At 42.5% G+C, this 14,683-nt stretch overlaps 1 protein-coding gene across 20 annotated transcripts in view; it reads left to right on the forward strand.

Annotated features, from left to right (window-relative positions):
• Positions 1-14,683, forward strand: part of LOC119024737 (neuronal cell adhesion molecule-like) — a 51,325-nt gene that overhangs the window by 13,347 nt on the left and 23,295 nt on the right. For 12 of the 20 annotated variants that reach the window (XM_037107788.1, XM_037107795.1, XM_037107792.1 and 9 more), the window contains exons 3-6: positions 10,992-11,167; positions 12,536-12,547; positions 13,097-13,202; positions 14,325-14,518. In XM_037107788.1, coding sequence (XP_036963683.1) covers positions 11,083-11,167; positions 12,536-12,547; positions 13,097-13,202; positions 14,325-14,518 — 397 coding nt within the window. In that variant the 5' untranslated portion in view covers positions 10,992-11,082. Of the gene's footprint in view, positions 1-1,402; positions 1,484-10,991; positions 11,168-12,535; positions 12,548-13,096; positions 13,203-14,324; positions 14,519-14,683 lie in introns of those variants that run through there. The other 8 variants (XM_037107790.1, XM_037107793.1, XM_037107798.1 and 5 more) reach the window with 3 other exon arrangements.

Genomic DNA, 14,683 nt, shown 5'->3' on the forward strand with positions numbered 1-14,683 from the left:
GAGAGAGAGAGAGTGAGAGAGAGGGGGGAACTACATAGTGCTCCCTTTATGTGATAATGGATTGCTCTGACATTCACACACATTGTGGTGTGGTGTGTCTATCAGTCAATACCCTCTAACTTGTGGGATGAATGGCCAATCTTAAACAGATGCCATTAAAGAACTGTCTTGCGGTGACACAACAGGTGACAGATTTATGTATTGCTTGTGTCTTTTACATCAAACTGCCGGGGTGAATGTCAACGCGATCATCCTGTGCTCACACAACGCAACGTATGTGTCTTGCTATCACCCACTCCTGCGAAAGAATCCTCTTTCTCATTTTCTTTGTTTCTTTCTCTTTTTTTTTTTTATATGACTGCACTCTCTTTTATTGGCCCGCCTGGGCAACTGGATTCTTCTGTCAGCTGCACAATAGAGACAAAGTGGAACCGGGGACGGGCAGTGATGAGCAACTCCTCTTACAGTGTTACATATAGACCGGCCGCGGTGTGGGGAAGCCTTCTGGAGACAATGGAAGGTTTTGAGAGGTCTGGAGCCCTCTGAAGCCCCTCTTTGATTGAGTTTCCTGGCACTGGGCTCCAGTGTTGGGGCTGATTGTGGAGTGGGAGCTGTGGGTTCAGGGAGGGGGTGAGGACCCTCCTCTGCGCTGACCTTTCACAGACACAGGTGGGGTGGAGTGGAAGGGGCTAAGCGAAGGAGGAGGAGGGGAGGGGAAGGAGAGGCCTATTGTGGCGCTTTGTGAATGTGGAGGTGGCACTCAATAACTCTAGACCTTGCTGCCTTGGTCCACCTGCCTGGGGATTTTCTCACCAATAGTATATCGCTGGCAAATGACATGTTCTGGTAACAGATTGTTCCAACACACAGTCGGTCTTCACGCTATGTTATTTGATGTTGTTGGTGGATGTTGCCAAACAACCACTAGAACAATTAGCTCTTTACTAGCCATGCTAGTGGCTCTTGGAATGACAGTGCCAGTCTGTTGTCGTTGGTTTATTGGTCCACCACTTTGGTCCAGATATATCCCAAAAACATCAGTGAAAGTCTGGGGACATTTTCCACACACATATGGGCAACAACAAAGTGAATGTAAATTCTTTCAAATACAATACATAGAACCCCATAGAACATGGCATGTCATGGCACTTATGCCAACTAGTCTCGTCAGAAAAGTTCCAGACACTCCTGTGTTACCAGGCTGTAGACTATTTAGCGTAGTTTAAATTCTGTGCACTCTTAGAGTAGTGTCTTTCTTTTACCTTTTTTACTTGAAATTGCTCCTAATCCTAGTTACTTTCCAAGCTGGAAACATTTTATCTACCTTATTCCTAACCTCAGTGATAGCCGACCTTGCGCAAATTAGGCTACTGACTCAACTTCCGGAGTAGTCTGTCACTTTGCCTGAACCAGCCATGGTAACAGGACGCTAACCCTCTCTGTAGTAATTAGTACGGCATATCATTCATTCACGCAGATCTTGGTAAGCAACTTTAACAATTTGATACTTGTAGCCTACCAACACTAGTGAGTCAGTTATCCTTGTGCTTTTTTACTTACACTTGAAAGTATTATTATTAATTGTTTTCCCCTGTGACCTCCATAGCTAGCACACTATTAGCCTCACAGTGTCGTCAGCATTGCTGTAGACTCAGTTTCAGCATTTCTTAGACATCTATACATTCTTTTAGTTCACTTGACACTGCGTCACTAAAATGTCTTCTTTAATTACTTTTCCTTGCAATGCTTCTGAATAACTGAAAAACATTTTTTAGCATGCAAAGCTACATGCTCAACTTACACAAACATAGCATGAATATCTACCAGCTAAACATCAGCAGGTCAGTAGGCCTATTGTTGTTTTGAGCATGTTTAGCGTGCTGTTAGCCTGACTGGCATGGCTGTAGACTCTCATATTTGATGTCTCTATTCTTATTCAGACACAGTATAGTGAAAAGGTCTTTCTCTTTCATCTCTTTCACTTGAAATGCCCCTGAATCCCCCTTCACGCTGTGGATAAACTCCACCATGCTGTTTAGCTTGATTATGAGCACCGACATGGCCTCCGGAAATAGGAGACTGTCCTCAATAAGCCCGGACCTCGCTGCCTCTGTCCACCTGCTACTTTCTCACTGGCAAATTACATGTTCTGGTAACAACACTGTGGTAACAGATTGTTCCAGGGCTCAGTCAGCGTTCACGCTTTGTTATCTGATGTAGTCGGCAGATTTTGCTAGACTGAATGGTACCATACAAAGCGCAGACAGGTCTAAATGACCCATCACTGCCCACCCGTCTAAACTGTATCAGCACAATTCAAATTCCACCAGAAGAGTGTTCATTATACAGTTGCTCTTTTTTCCAGAAAGGCCTGGTTGCATTAACTGTTGACTCTGAGCAATCATATATAGATGCTGTTCCTCTTTGTTGTTGACATCATCAGGGGTTCATTTACTACGATGCATCATAGCTGCCATTTTTTTTTGTGTGTGTGTGTGAGTGTTTGATGTGAACATTTCCTCGGCTCTCTTTCTCACACACTGTTTTTGTCGCAGCCCTAAGCTTTAAGTAAACTCCACATATTGGCCCCATCTTGAGAGACCCTTCACATGCGGAGAAAGGCATCCGGTGTGGACACGGTAGCAAACTGAGATTCTAATCATACCTCTTTTGTTGAGCTCAGAGGAGGTTGAGATGTGTTTTAGGGCAGAGCAGATGTCAAGCGTACAGTTTCTCTCCAAGGTTACTCAGGAGATGACAAATGGGTCTGGGCCTCTTTGTTCTATTTTTCCCCCCCACACGTATGTCTGTGTTTGAGGAGAGGGTTGACATCTTTTTGTCAGCGTAGAGATCTGAGATCAGGAGGGGATCTCCATGGATACACAGGGCAGTTTCAAGTGCTCTGCTGAAAGTGTCCCTATATTTATCTCTTCATTTTCCAGCTTTTGCGGGCTCATGGATTATATCGTACACGCATAACAGCAGCATTTGTCTCTGACTTCACATATGCATGTATGTTCCTGTCTGCTGTCTCACAGGATTTGCTCGTCTTCCCACGGCAGATTGGTTTTATGTTGATTACTTTCTCAAGGCTGTTATGTTTTTGTAGCTAAAGTGTTTCTTGACGTGGTATGGCGAGGATTTTGAGATTCCTTTCTGCTTCTCGGGAAGCCGGTCGAATGCATTCCTCCCACTCTCCGGCATTTGCTCATGATAATGAACTTCTGCTCAGCATATGAATGGCCTCACCCATAACGCACTCACTCTCAAGCTCCGTCTTTAATGTCCTACGTCCTACGCTGACCCATAGACTGTTTGACAGCATAAACAAGGACGACGCGTATGGAATTGCGTGTAAGCGTGTGTGAATTCACTTTGCTTGGCGATAGCGAAACGTCCTCTTTTAAGGAGTAATTACAGTGTGGGGATTAGCTATCAAATAAAGGTCAAGTTCAGATCCACAGTCGCTCGTTCAGCTTGGTGCTGCCTCCCCTCCTGATCTCATTTTAATGAATGCTTTTCAAAAGTGTCTCCACTCATTTAATTCTCCAGTAATGAGCTACTGTACAAGTCGGGTCTCAGACAAGTGTACAAATGCACTTTAGGGACTTAACTTTTGCCACCTTGCCATCGCTACTTTATTAACTAATAATTTATGGCTTTTGCTACATTGTGAGGCAGTGAGAAGACTAAAAGATCTCCAATTTTACCACCAGCAATTATCCTGAGGAGCAAGAGAGGGCCTCCCAACACCCATCCAATCATGAGAATGCTCTCAGAGGGAGGGCTGGTATAATGTGAGGACGTGACTCACCAACTATATGTCATATTTAGCTGGTCTGCAATGATGAGATGAAAGCAAAACGCCTTTCGCTTCCATTCAAGTCAAACAGGCAGGGATATCCTCCTTAACACTGCCGTCCCATCTAGTGCTGCTGCCTCCATCTGCATGCTAAAGAGCAGCCTCCTCTCAGAGGTGCTGGCGCCGGCTGTGATTAGCATTTGGGCAGAGGGGACGGAGAGCGAATCCCGGAGTGTTTTTGGCGTGTATGGGGAGGAAGCTCAGTGAATGCCAATGTGCGGCGCTCCGTGAAAGGAGGACCAAACAAATTGCCGGACACGTTGCATTAGTAGCAGTTTGTCCATTTGCATTAAGAGTTGTGGTCGATTGATAGCTGGGGAGAGGTATTGAAAGCCGAGGAATCTATGCTTAAAGGGCTACTCCAAAGATTTAATATTGTGTTTTTATGGAGTTGAAATAAAAAAAAGTATTATGATTGTTTTTGACACAAAGTAGATTGTCATATGATTCTTATGTGATGATTAGGGTTGGTTTTTGTGAACTTCCTGTCTTTGTGTTTTTCCCACCATTTTGGCCCTATTAGTTTCATCTGCCGTCTAGTAGTTTACCGTCCCTGCTGTGTTCAAGTCAGTCTTTCCGTCTCCTTTTGTCAGTTTGTTTGTTCTGTTCTCATGTCAGTCCTGAATTTGCATCTGGTCCTGTTTCCTCCTCATGTTTTACCTGCGTTTGCTGCCTTTGTCCTCGTGTCATCCCAGCTTACACTCTCTCTTTTGTTGCCTGTCTTCTCTTTTGTGGCCTAACATTTAAGTTAATGTAGCTCGCCTATTGTTACATCTTTCCTCCTGCCTTTGTGTCTTCAGTCCTTTTTGTCTAATTGTGACATCTAGATTGGTGGGAAAGAGATTATTATTGCATCACAATATTCACTGAAAAAAATGTTAGAGATCGTGATAATGTGACATTTTTCACAACTGTGCCAAACAAACATTTTTCTTAGATCTTGAGAAAAAAGATATGTAGCCTAGGTCTTCTCTGCAGCACGACAGTACTTTATTATAATGCAGTTTTCTCACCCATTTTACCTTTATCACAACAATGGTGCTTCTACAACTTGGCCATTTTGCAATTTTGTTAATATTTGGATTAGTTTTCCAGTTCACTGCAGCAAAAGCTGAAATATCTCGACTTATATTTTCTGTTTTTGGGACAAGCTTAAAATTTTCCACACTGGCAGTTTCTACCACATGCACGCCATAAAACCACAACAAGCATTAGTTTAGTTTTAGCTTGTAGCATCCAACCAACAACATCTTTACAGTGGAACAGATGAATCCTCTCCTATTGTCTTGGACTGTACAGTGCAGATGAAAGGGCCGCAGCGTGTTTTTGAGCTGCGAGGGTCTCCCTGAACAACAGGACCCCAATTCATATGTTAACCACACCAATTATTTGCATACGGCCCCCCAATTATAAAAGCTAATGAGAAGATTATGGGAAACGCGCGCTGAAGCTGTGACGCGGAATTTCCATTGTGATCCTGTAGCTGCAGATAAAAGGCCTGAGAGAGGTATTAGTCAAAGCCAATGAACACTCAACACCTCACACACACCATGGCTGTAATTCATATCACTGCTAATGCCCGTCCACTACATTAGCCGTGCGTTTATAGCTCAACAAATTCAATCACCTTTTGTTTTAAGGAACTAACAGTGCACTAACTTTGCATTCGAATCCTGTATGATTAGAATTCATAAACTTTGGTAACCAAAGAGAGTCTGTCTCACTGGCTTCTGCGCAGCAAAGCCTTTCAGGCGACCTCCCGCTTCCCCATAGATGTTTAATGGCACAGAGAAATGGGCACGCAGCCCTGGGCTTGAATTCCATGCAGTGACATCCTGCACTGCAGCGGGAGCTTCAGAAAAATAAACTCTTCCGACCGTATCCGTTTTCTCATCACCACCTTCCTGAGTGCGGAGCCATTCTCATCATTATGCCCCCACATTGAGCCGCCTGTAGGGGATCCCTGCTGCTCCATTAAGGCCATACCGAGGCTCACAAACCTCTGATTGCATGAGCCATCAATAGCACTGATTATAGGAGTTAATTAGGGTGCTTGGCATGAGAGAAAAAGCTTGTTTTTCATCAGAAATGTTAAAACTGTACAGTACTGATGCAACAGTGGTGATTCTGTCAGTGTAGCACCATTGCATCACCATTGTTTGGCACAGACCACGACAATATCTTCACTCGTGGTTAGCTTAGAGCATATGGGGTAGTATTATCTGTCCCTGTAAGGGAAATTCAATTGGGCTTTTTTCCCTGCTGACTGCTTTTCATTTACACCGTGGTGTGCTTCAATTCGCGCTGCTCGTGCCCCCGTCAGCTCCCAGATGGAGCTCAGACATGTCCTGACCCTCACGTCCCGCAGCCAGAGTGCATGAATGTGTGTATGTGCCCCGCTATATGCACCACGTCTCTGACATGAGCACAAAACCAATTAGTTTTGGGATGGTGAAGTAGCTGGCCATGGGAAAATGACAATGGGGTAATTGAAGGGGCCGGTTGAATGAGAGGCCAGACAGCTCAATGCAGCTGTTACACAAGTGCTGAGTGTTTTTCTCCACAGACGAAATGCACAGAGAGAAAAGCAGGTCCTGATGGAAGGTGGTCTCATGTAGTCAAAGGCTGTAATTAACAGAATCTCACTTTGCTGAAGAAACACAATTAGTGGGGTTTCTGTAGTAGCATTTAAAGGACTTTGCATATATTAGTTACTTTATTTGCAGTTGAAGTTTGTCCTACATCAAAGCCAACTGTTTGGCACACGATGCCAATGTGTTTCAGGGCTGATCTAAGCAGCCATTGACTTGCACCAATTTCTGAAACATGCAGAATTAACTGCGACTATGTTTGTGGTGGTGTCAGGCCAATACAGTTTGGCCCAATATTAGGAAATATATATTGTCAGCTATTTGTTATTGGTAAAATGACTTAACAAGTCATCTTCAGAAGAGTATCATGACTGAAAGAATCTACGATGACAAAAGTATGGAGATATTTAGATTTTTTTTTTTTTTTTTCAAATATCCCAAATATCGCCGTTATCAGTACATCATGCTACCCCTAATCAAAAGCAGTAGGTGGCATCAGCATGTTTACAGTATAGGTATATGATCTGAATGAATACAGAGAAGAGGAAGAAAGGAAAGAGAAGAACAATAAGCACCACTACTGCACTACTTCTTCAAAGGTTTATTTGGGAATAAATGGAAATAAATGGCGAAGCAAAATCGTCAGTGAATCCACATAAAAACATTAAACTCCACTACAGCATGCATCTCAAAGTCTTTGGCAAAAATGAAATGAGTTTAACAAACTGCAGAGCCATATATTTCCCTCAGGAGTTGGTGGAGAGACAAAACAGAGCATAAAAGAGAGAGTAATTATTATACTTAGATTCACCAGGTGGCCAGAAATACGACTATGAATGAATACTAATGCTAAGTGAATCCACTAGATGTTTAAATGAGCAACTGTTTCCTCAGCCGTTCACCCTATCAAAACAATTTGTAGATTGTTGTGCCGACGATTTGTTTCCACTGTTCCCGAGTGGCCAGAAAAATCAGTTCATGCAGGTTTGAGGAGCTGAAACTTCACACAACACTAGTCTCATCCTTTAAGTACTCTTTGACTATTGTATTGAGTTTTCTAAATGAAACAATAGCTGTTTTTTTATTCTCTTTGCCTTGTCTGTTTTGAAAAATAGCTAAAACGCCTTACCGTAAGTGTCCTTCTTACCCACCTGTCGTGTTTCTTTCCAACAAACCATTTCCTGTTCGATTTTATCAGCCGTCTGACAGCTTTTGGCACAGCACTCCCAGCAGTGCTGTGTTTTTATCTCGGCCTCAGCAGTCTGCGCTGAAGTGAGCTTTATTTACTTTGGCTTCTCCGGTTCTGTCAGCAAAAGATGCATAGGAAGGTTCAACAAATGTGATGGATGTTTTGTGATTGCACATCCCCTCGAAGGACCGTATATTCAAATGAGGAACTGGCTTTGGAATGTAGTTTCTTTTTTAAGATGCAGGGCTCAAAATATATTTATTATGGAGGCTTGCGCCTCATGCCACATCGGTAAAGTGAAGGTTTTAGTATCAGGTTCATGAATACTCCACTGCCTGATTCAAACAGGGCAAAATCTGGATGTTTTAATCACTTTTATGCTCTCTGTTCAGGCCCTGGTGGTTGGTTTCTGGCCTTAAGAGCCCCTCTTGAGTTCCCACTGTCTTCCAACTGTGAGAGGGATGCAAGGGGCTGGCTCCATATCACTGCAGCTCACAGGGATAATTACAGAACATATACACACACCACATATACAGTATGAACACAAAGACAGCACATGCTGACCAGCTTGGACTTAGCTGCTACACCTCATTAAATTGGGAAATGAATCCTGGATGAAGCCTTGGCTCCTCTCCAGATAAAAATCACCAGGCTTTCAGGGGATTCACCATAAAATGTATAATTAACACATTTATTCTCTCGCTGTCACAGCTTTTTTTTTTCTCCTCTTTTTTTTTCTACTTAACCTGTGACTGTGCACCGCCAAGTACAGCCTGTATTTTATGTTCTTTTACAAATTGGAGTGACCTTAATAACTTTGTACATTTACAAAATTGAATTGGCACCGAGAACATATTGCAGTGCGACGCTGTACTAATCACCATGAATGGATTTTTGCATGAATGATTTTCAACACACAGCCAGTTGAAAATAAACACCAATGACTAAAGTCTGCCCCAGGTTTTCCTCTGCACTCCTGCCTGCAGCCTGCAAATGAGCTTGATGAAATTGCCCCCCCCCCCACCAATCCCTTTATGTCAAATCCCAGTCCAGAGCTGCCTGATGCTGTCCATGCCCGCTGTGATTGGCTGCCCTGGGCGAATGATACAGGCCCTCCCTAGAGAGGTGTAGTGGAAGAAGCAGACGTTAGCTTTGGTCTCTTCACATGCTACCAGACACACCGGCTCTTGGGCCTCTACTGACTCATGACTGTAGGGCAGCACTAACAAATACATCCATTCCCCACGGAGGACCAGGCCAGGATCTGACTGCCTGGCTGTCTAGCCTCTGGTCCCAGACACAGCTTCAGCCGACCCAACAGCCAAAGGCAGGAGAGGGCGGTACGCACACGCAGCTCCACCTTTAATGTGCTCTGTTTGATTATTTCATACTCTAACCAGCATTAATATCACACATTTGATAGTGTGCTTTTGTGATAACGCAGCAAATTAGTCGGCATGAGCTCTAAATTGAGCTGTGACATTTTAATAGCGTGCCAGCGGATGCCTCGGGTAAGACAGGCAGGAGAGGAGATAAAAACAGGTCAGGCTGCAGTTGTTAAAAGACAGAAAATGACTCCTGCTAAGTTCTCTCTCCTCATTCACTTTACTCATCTTTTCAAAACTCACATGTACGTGAAAATGGTATGTTATATGGATCATTTCTCTGTGACATGGCTAAATTTTGCAGGTGGATTTGATGACGTCACAGGTGAAACATTATTTCTTTATTCACTTGGTGATTTCAGATATTGGGCTATTTCCATAACATACCTTCTTTCAGACTAGTGGATAAAAAATGTCCAAAACATGTATGCAAGTTAGCACATATTTAATAAGATATCCAAAGATATGGTTTAATGGTGATATCTACTGCAGTGCTTTACTTTTTTTCATACCTTTAGAGGCTATTTTCTCAAAATGAGGTTTTTCTTTTTCATTCTCTTGGCAAGAAATTTCCACTTCACTAGCACTTACATACACCAAACTTTCCAGCCTTTAACAGCCAGTGATAGACGGACAAATCACCTGCCAAGTATTTTTGGAAGGTGCCTTCCCTTGCCCAAAGTGTTTCTGAGGGCACATCAGTTTATGTCTATAAACCATCCATAACCTGATTCATATAACATTTTACTCCTTAAAACATGGTGAATGTGGATTTTTTTGGCGGTATTCCCTGATTGATGGAATGAATAAAAGAGATGTACAAATTTTCCTTCAGTAAAAACCTTTGGCTCTGATATGTTGACATAACGAAACATGAATGTTGAACCTGGCTTCGTCTATTGTTCAGATTTCTAATTTGGCAATGAATGCACCTTAGTGCTTTTAAATTAGGCACTGGGTCTTTGCTCTATTCACCTGTAGTGTCTCCTTTTAAAGTAATTTGGACTCAGTTAAAATTATTCTCCAAAGCCTGGGTCACACTCGCTTTATAATTACAACATTTGTGTTTTGCTATTATTCCCTCTTTAGCTGTCTCAGTAAATAAATGCTTCTAGCTGGGAGGAACTGAGCTGCCTGGCAACGAGAGAAAGATTTCAAACCTGTTATGTTAAATACAGTCCATAGATTGCTGTGCTGCTCCCCGGTCTTTTCACAGTCCATCCGCTGCAATCGCCGGCGTTGTGATGGAGATATAATTGGATTACACTGTGAAACAAAAGAAAATCCTCATTTAATTAACAGTTAATCAATGGCCAATTTGCCTTCCACCAGTTTTTTCAAACCTGTAAACAAGCGACCTCGCTTGAACCTGTTGAACTTGTACCATCTGTCCTCACTGAGCCGTATCTGCAGAGGCGTCTAAGAGCCGCCCAGTCAACCTCCAACAACCTCATGAATGATAGCTCAGCGTCTGACGTCTGACTTCAATGCCGATCAATCAGTAAGTCAATCAAACTGATAAAGTTGATGGGGAAATGGATTGTAAAGTGAGTGTCCCCCTGTCTCGTCCCTTGGCATGTCATCTGCCGCCTGATGTGGTCGATAAGGCAGAGAAGCCTAATGGCATTGTGGCCACGGTGGTGATTAGTCGAGCAAAATGAGCCCATGTGGGCCCCGCCGGCCCGTATCGGAGTGCACTAGATCAAAAAGATAGCTTCCAGCAAACTACACTGCATGGTAACTCACATCGATCTGTGGCCAGAGCTATACGTGTCTGCCCCTCTCTCTCTCTCTCTCTCTCTCTCTCAGCAACCGATGAACAGAAAACAGAACAAACTCGGTGTTATGATTGATAGCTGCAGTAACTGGATGTGCTATTCAACCCAGTAATCTCTGCTCCTGCCTCTATCCTCTTATCTCTGATGCCGTCTCTCTGTTTTTTTTCTGTCATTCTCTCCGTGCAGTTGTGAATGTGCACGTGTCCTCAGACAGTGTGACTGAGCAGAGAGGCGGGGCGTCACTGGATTTCGGGGCAGACCTTTGCGTCACACACTGATGATGGAGAGGAGGAGGATGGACGCAGCGCTGCTGGTGCTGTTCCTGGGACACCTCGCCGCCGCGTTGGAGGTCCCACTAGACCGTAAGGACGCAGATCACCCACCACACAACACATTCACATCCAGGAAGAGCCTAGATGGACTTATCTGAGGAGTCTCGGGCTGAATGATTAGTTAATAGTCTAGTTAGTCGATTAACCAACAAAGTTTAATGTCACGTCATCGATCAAGAAACGGCATTTGCTAATTAAGTATGTGAGGATTTGCACTTTTCTTTGTCACTTTGTCACTTCGTCAAATATGCCAGAAGAACTTAACAAGTTTGATATTTAGACTGTTATTGGGAACAAAACAAGCAATTTGAAACAAAGATCTATCTTCTATCATCTTTGTAAGTACTGTAACCTTTCTGTAATGGGAACATTTCACCATCGTCTGACATTTTATATGAAGAACATTTGGAGGAATAGTTAAACATCTATTTCATGTCTGTAAATCACTGCAGGCAGCCAATACATTGTCCAACACATATCCCTGTGTAAAACCACAACTTTTCACTTTTACTTTATGGATTTTACTTGGATTAAACAAACAAGACATAAAATCTTTAGAGGTGCTGGTATGCAGATTATTATTATCTTTTACTGTTGAATGGAGCCAGACTGGCTGCTTCTGTGTTTCCAGTCATTATATTAAACAAAGCTAAGCAAAGCTTAGCTAAAATAATCCAAGCTAGATTGCAGTCCGGTTTTCATCAACATGAGAATTTGGTTGTTAAAAGTTTGGTTTTAACCTCTGTATTTCTTAATTCTGAATAGCTGAATGATATACTGAGTATTGTTCAATGTAATTATCTTTTGTCTATAGAAGATCAGAAAATAATGAAAAACTGTCATTATCATTTCTCAGATACTAAGGTTACAGTTTCTTCCTTTTTTGCAACCAATCCTCACATTTGAAAGCCAAGAATTAGCAGTTGTTGGATATTTTTGCAAACCGAAACAGTTATTTCATCATCAAAATAGAATAATAATCGACTGACTGAATCATCTCAGCCCTTAACACATGCAATTAACAATCTGTATTCATTACACCTATAGTTTCCTGTTTTCTGAAGAGGAAAATCTATTTATAGAGGAAACTCCAGCACACGCTGTAAACAGAACACTCCTTAGACCCAATGTTCCTCATTTTGACTGATGGGGAAAAGAAAAGAGTTTGCCAGCCTGACCTCCAACACCGCAGCCTGACGTCTCTGTAGATCCTCTACATATTGTTTGTCGGGAGCTGTTGACCGCTGCAGGCTGGCGTTTCTCAACAGGGAGCTTTGTGTAAACCATGGTTGAAGCAGATTTAATGCAGGAAGAAGTGTTGCACCGCTAATATCTGGTTCTCTTTACTGTCACAATTTTCCCCTTCTTGTTTGCTGATTCTTGGGGAAAACACTAAAGTTCTGGAAGGATGTAAGTCTGCAGAGGTTGTGCTAGCAGTTTGTTGTTGTGCATCAAAGGTTATATTTGATGTTGTGTTATATTTTTGTGTCTAAAGGTGCTGAGTGTGATTTGGAGTGGACTTTATATTGCATGTATTGATCTCTTAGTGTTTTTGTTTGCTGTTTTTGTTCCCGTGTGTTGCTGCAGTGGTAGAGCATTATTTCCATAGAGCGATATTGCAAACAGCATGAGTTCTTATATCATTTGTTTTCTCACTGTCCATTAGTTATCTCCCCTGCGCTGGCAGGAATACATTAGGCAACGGATCATTACAACAAAGTGAAATGTACCTGAGCGTCCGCATGCTGTCTTTTTTTTTTCTTCTTTTTTTGCTGTTGCACATGTTACAAGAGCTTTTTGTGTCTGTCAGCAATCAGCCATCTGATTTGATTAAGTGTGTTGAGTCTGCATGCAATTGGTAATGGCTGCTTGTGTGGTCAATACAGCGACAGAAAAAAAAGGCTTAGTTATGCAGTAAAGGTCATGATTGAATATCGCCCTCTCTCTGATCGCTTTTAGTGCCGCAGCCGCCGACCATAACTCACCAATCCCCCAAGGATTACATCATCGACCCGCGAGAGAATATTATAATCCACTGCGAGGCGAAGGGGAAGCCTCACCCCAGGTAGGAATCTGTCAAGTGTGATTTTGCATTCATGGTGCCGTTACTAAGAAACATACTCCAGGTTTAGATTAAGCCGCCACCTGTCACTTTTCAGAGAAAAGCTTCAGTTTATTGCAAACCTCCAGAAAATCAAGTTTAAAAGCTTTTGTTATTCAGACTTTATAAGTAAAGTTGGTATTTCACTCCTGCACATGCTGCTCTCACCAGATGCCAAGCTAATGCTTTGGAATCTTTTTCCCTTCATGCCATCTTCATTTGCACCAACACTGCATGCACACACATACTTGTACCTCTACACGTGCGAGGACCCTCATTGACAGAGTACACTTCGTAGCCCTTAACCCTCACTTTACTTTATCCTGATATAACCTGAAGCCTAAAGCCAAGTCTTATGTAACCCTCAAATATCCTTTTGAGGAAGTGCAGACTGGCAAATTGCAAAGATTATACATGACCAAATCCTTTGAAATCCTCTTTCAAAGCATCTGAAAATGTGAGTACATAAACAACAATCAAAGCAAAGGCAAAGAAAAAGAACATCCTTTGGTATTATTATGTATATTAAGATATCCAATCCCTTTTTAATGATATAATTATTATTATTATAGAAAATAATCTGCATCATTAGGACTGGGTGGGATCTTTTTTTTGTTTATCATGAAGTTGTTTTTACTGACAAAATGACATTTTCTGTAGTCATATTTCAATCCTGTAGTGTCAGAAGTTATCCTAATTACACATTTCCAAAATTCCTCCAGATGAGAATAATTCCAAAGCAGACAAAGTAAATCTCCACCACAGGTTCTACATCTCTGGCAATTAGAAGAGGCACTGTGCTGTGTTTTATGCTGTCTTTGTGGAGTCTAATTAGGGATATAGAGTGGAGTGCGGAATCATTATTACATATTTGAATATGTGACACCAACTTTCTGCAATGGAACCTGGTTCTCTTTGAACTAAAGATCCGGAAATGTCTACTCATTGTAAGAGGCTGATTGAGAGAATATGTTTTCGCTGCCTTTATATCATTCATTCAGTTCTACAGTCTTTATGTTCACGTGATAATCAGAGGACACGAGCTGTTCTGTTACGATACCGGTCTGTGTTTTTTTTGTTCCTCAGTTTCTCCTGGACTAGAAACGGGACCCACTTTGACATCGATGAGGACCCCAATGTGACCATGAAGCCCCACTCCGGGACCCTGGTGGTGGACATCAGCAGGGCGAAGGCTGAACAGTACGAGTGCGTGTACCAGTGCACGGCGAGGAACAAACATGGAACTGCCGTTTCCAACAACATAGTCGTTCGACAGTCCAGTAAGTGCGGTGCAGTCTATCATTTCATTTTCTTCCATTTTCTTAATGTCATCTTTCTCACGTCATTCTTTTTTTTCCTCTTTGAACAATTAGTAGCATTTTCCGTCTTAAGAGCTCTCCTGGAAGGTAAAGGTTGCATGGAGGAAGCAGCATGTTTTACTTTGC

This window comes from Acanthopagrus latus, chromosome 8, assembly GCF_904848185.1.
Source record: "Acanthopagrus latus isolate v.2019 chromosome 8, fAcaLat1.1, whole genome shotgun sequence".
Classification (NCBI taxonomy): domain Eukaryota; kingdom Metazoa; phylum Chordata; class Actinopteri; order Spariformes; family Sparidae; genus Acanthopagrus; species Acanthopagrus latus.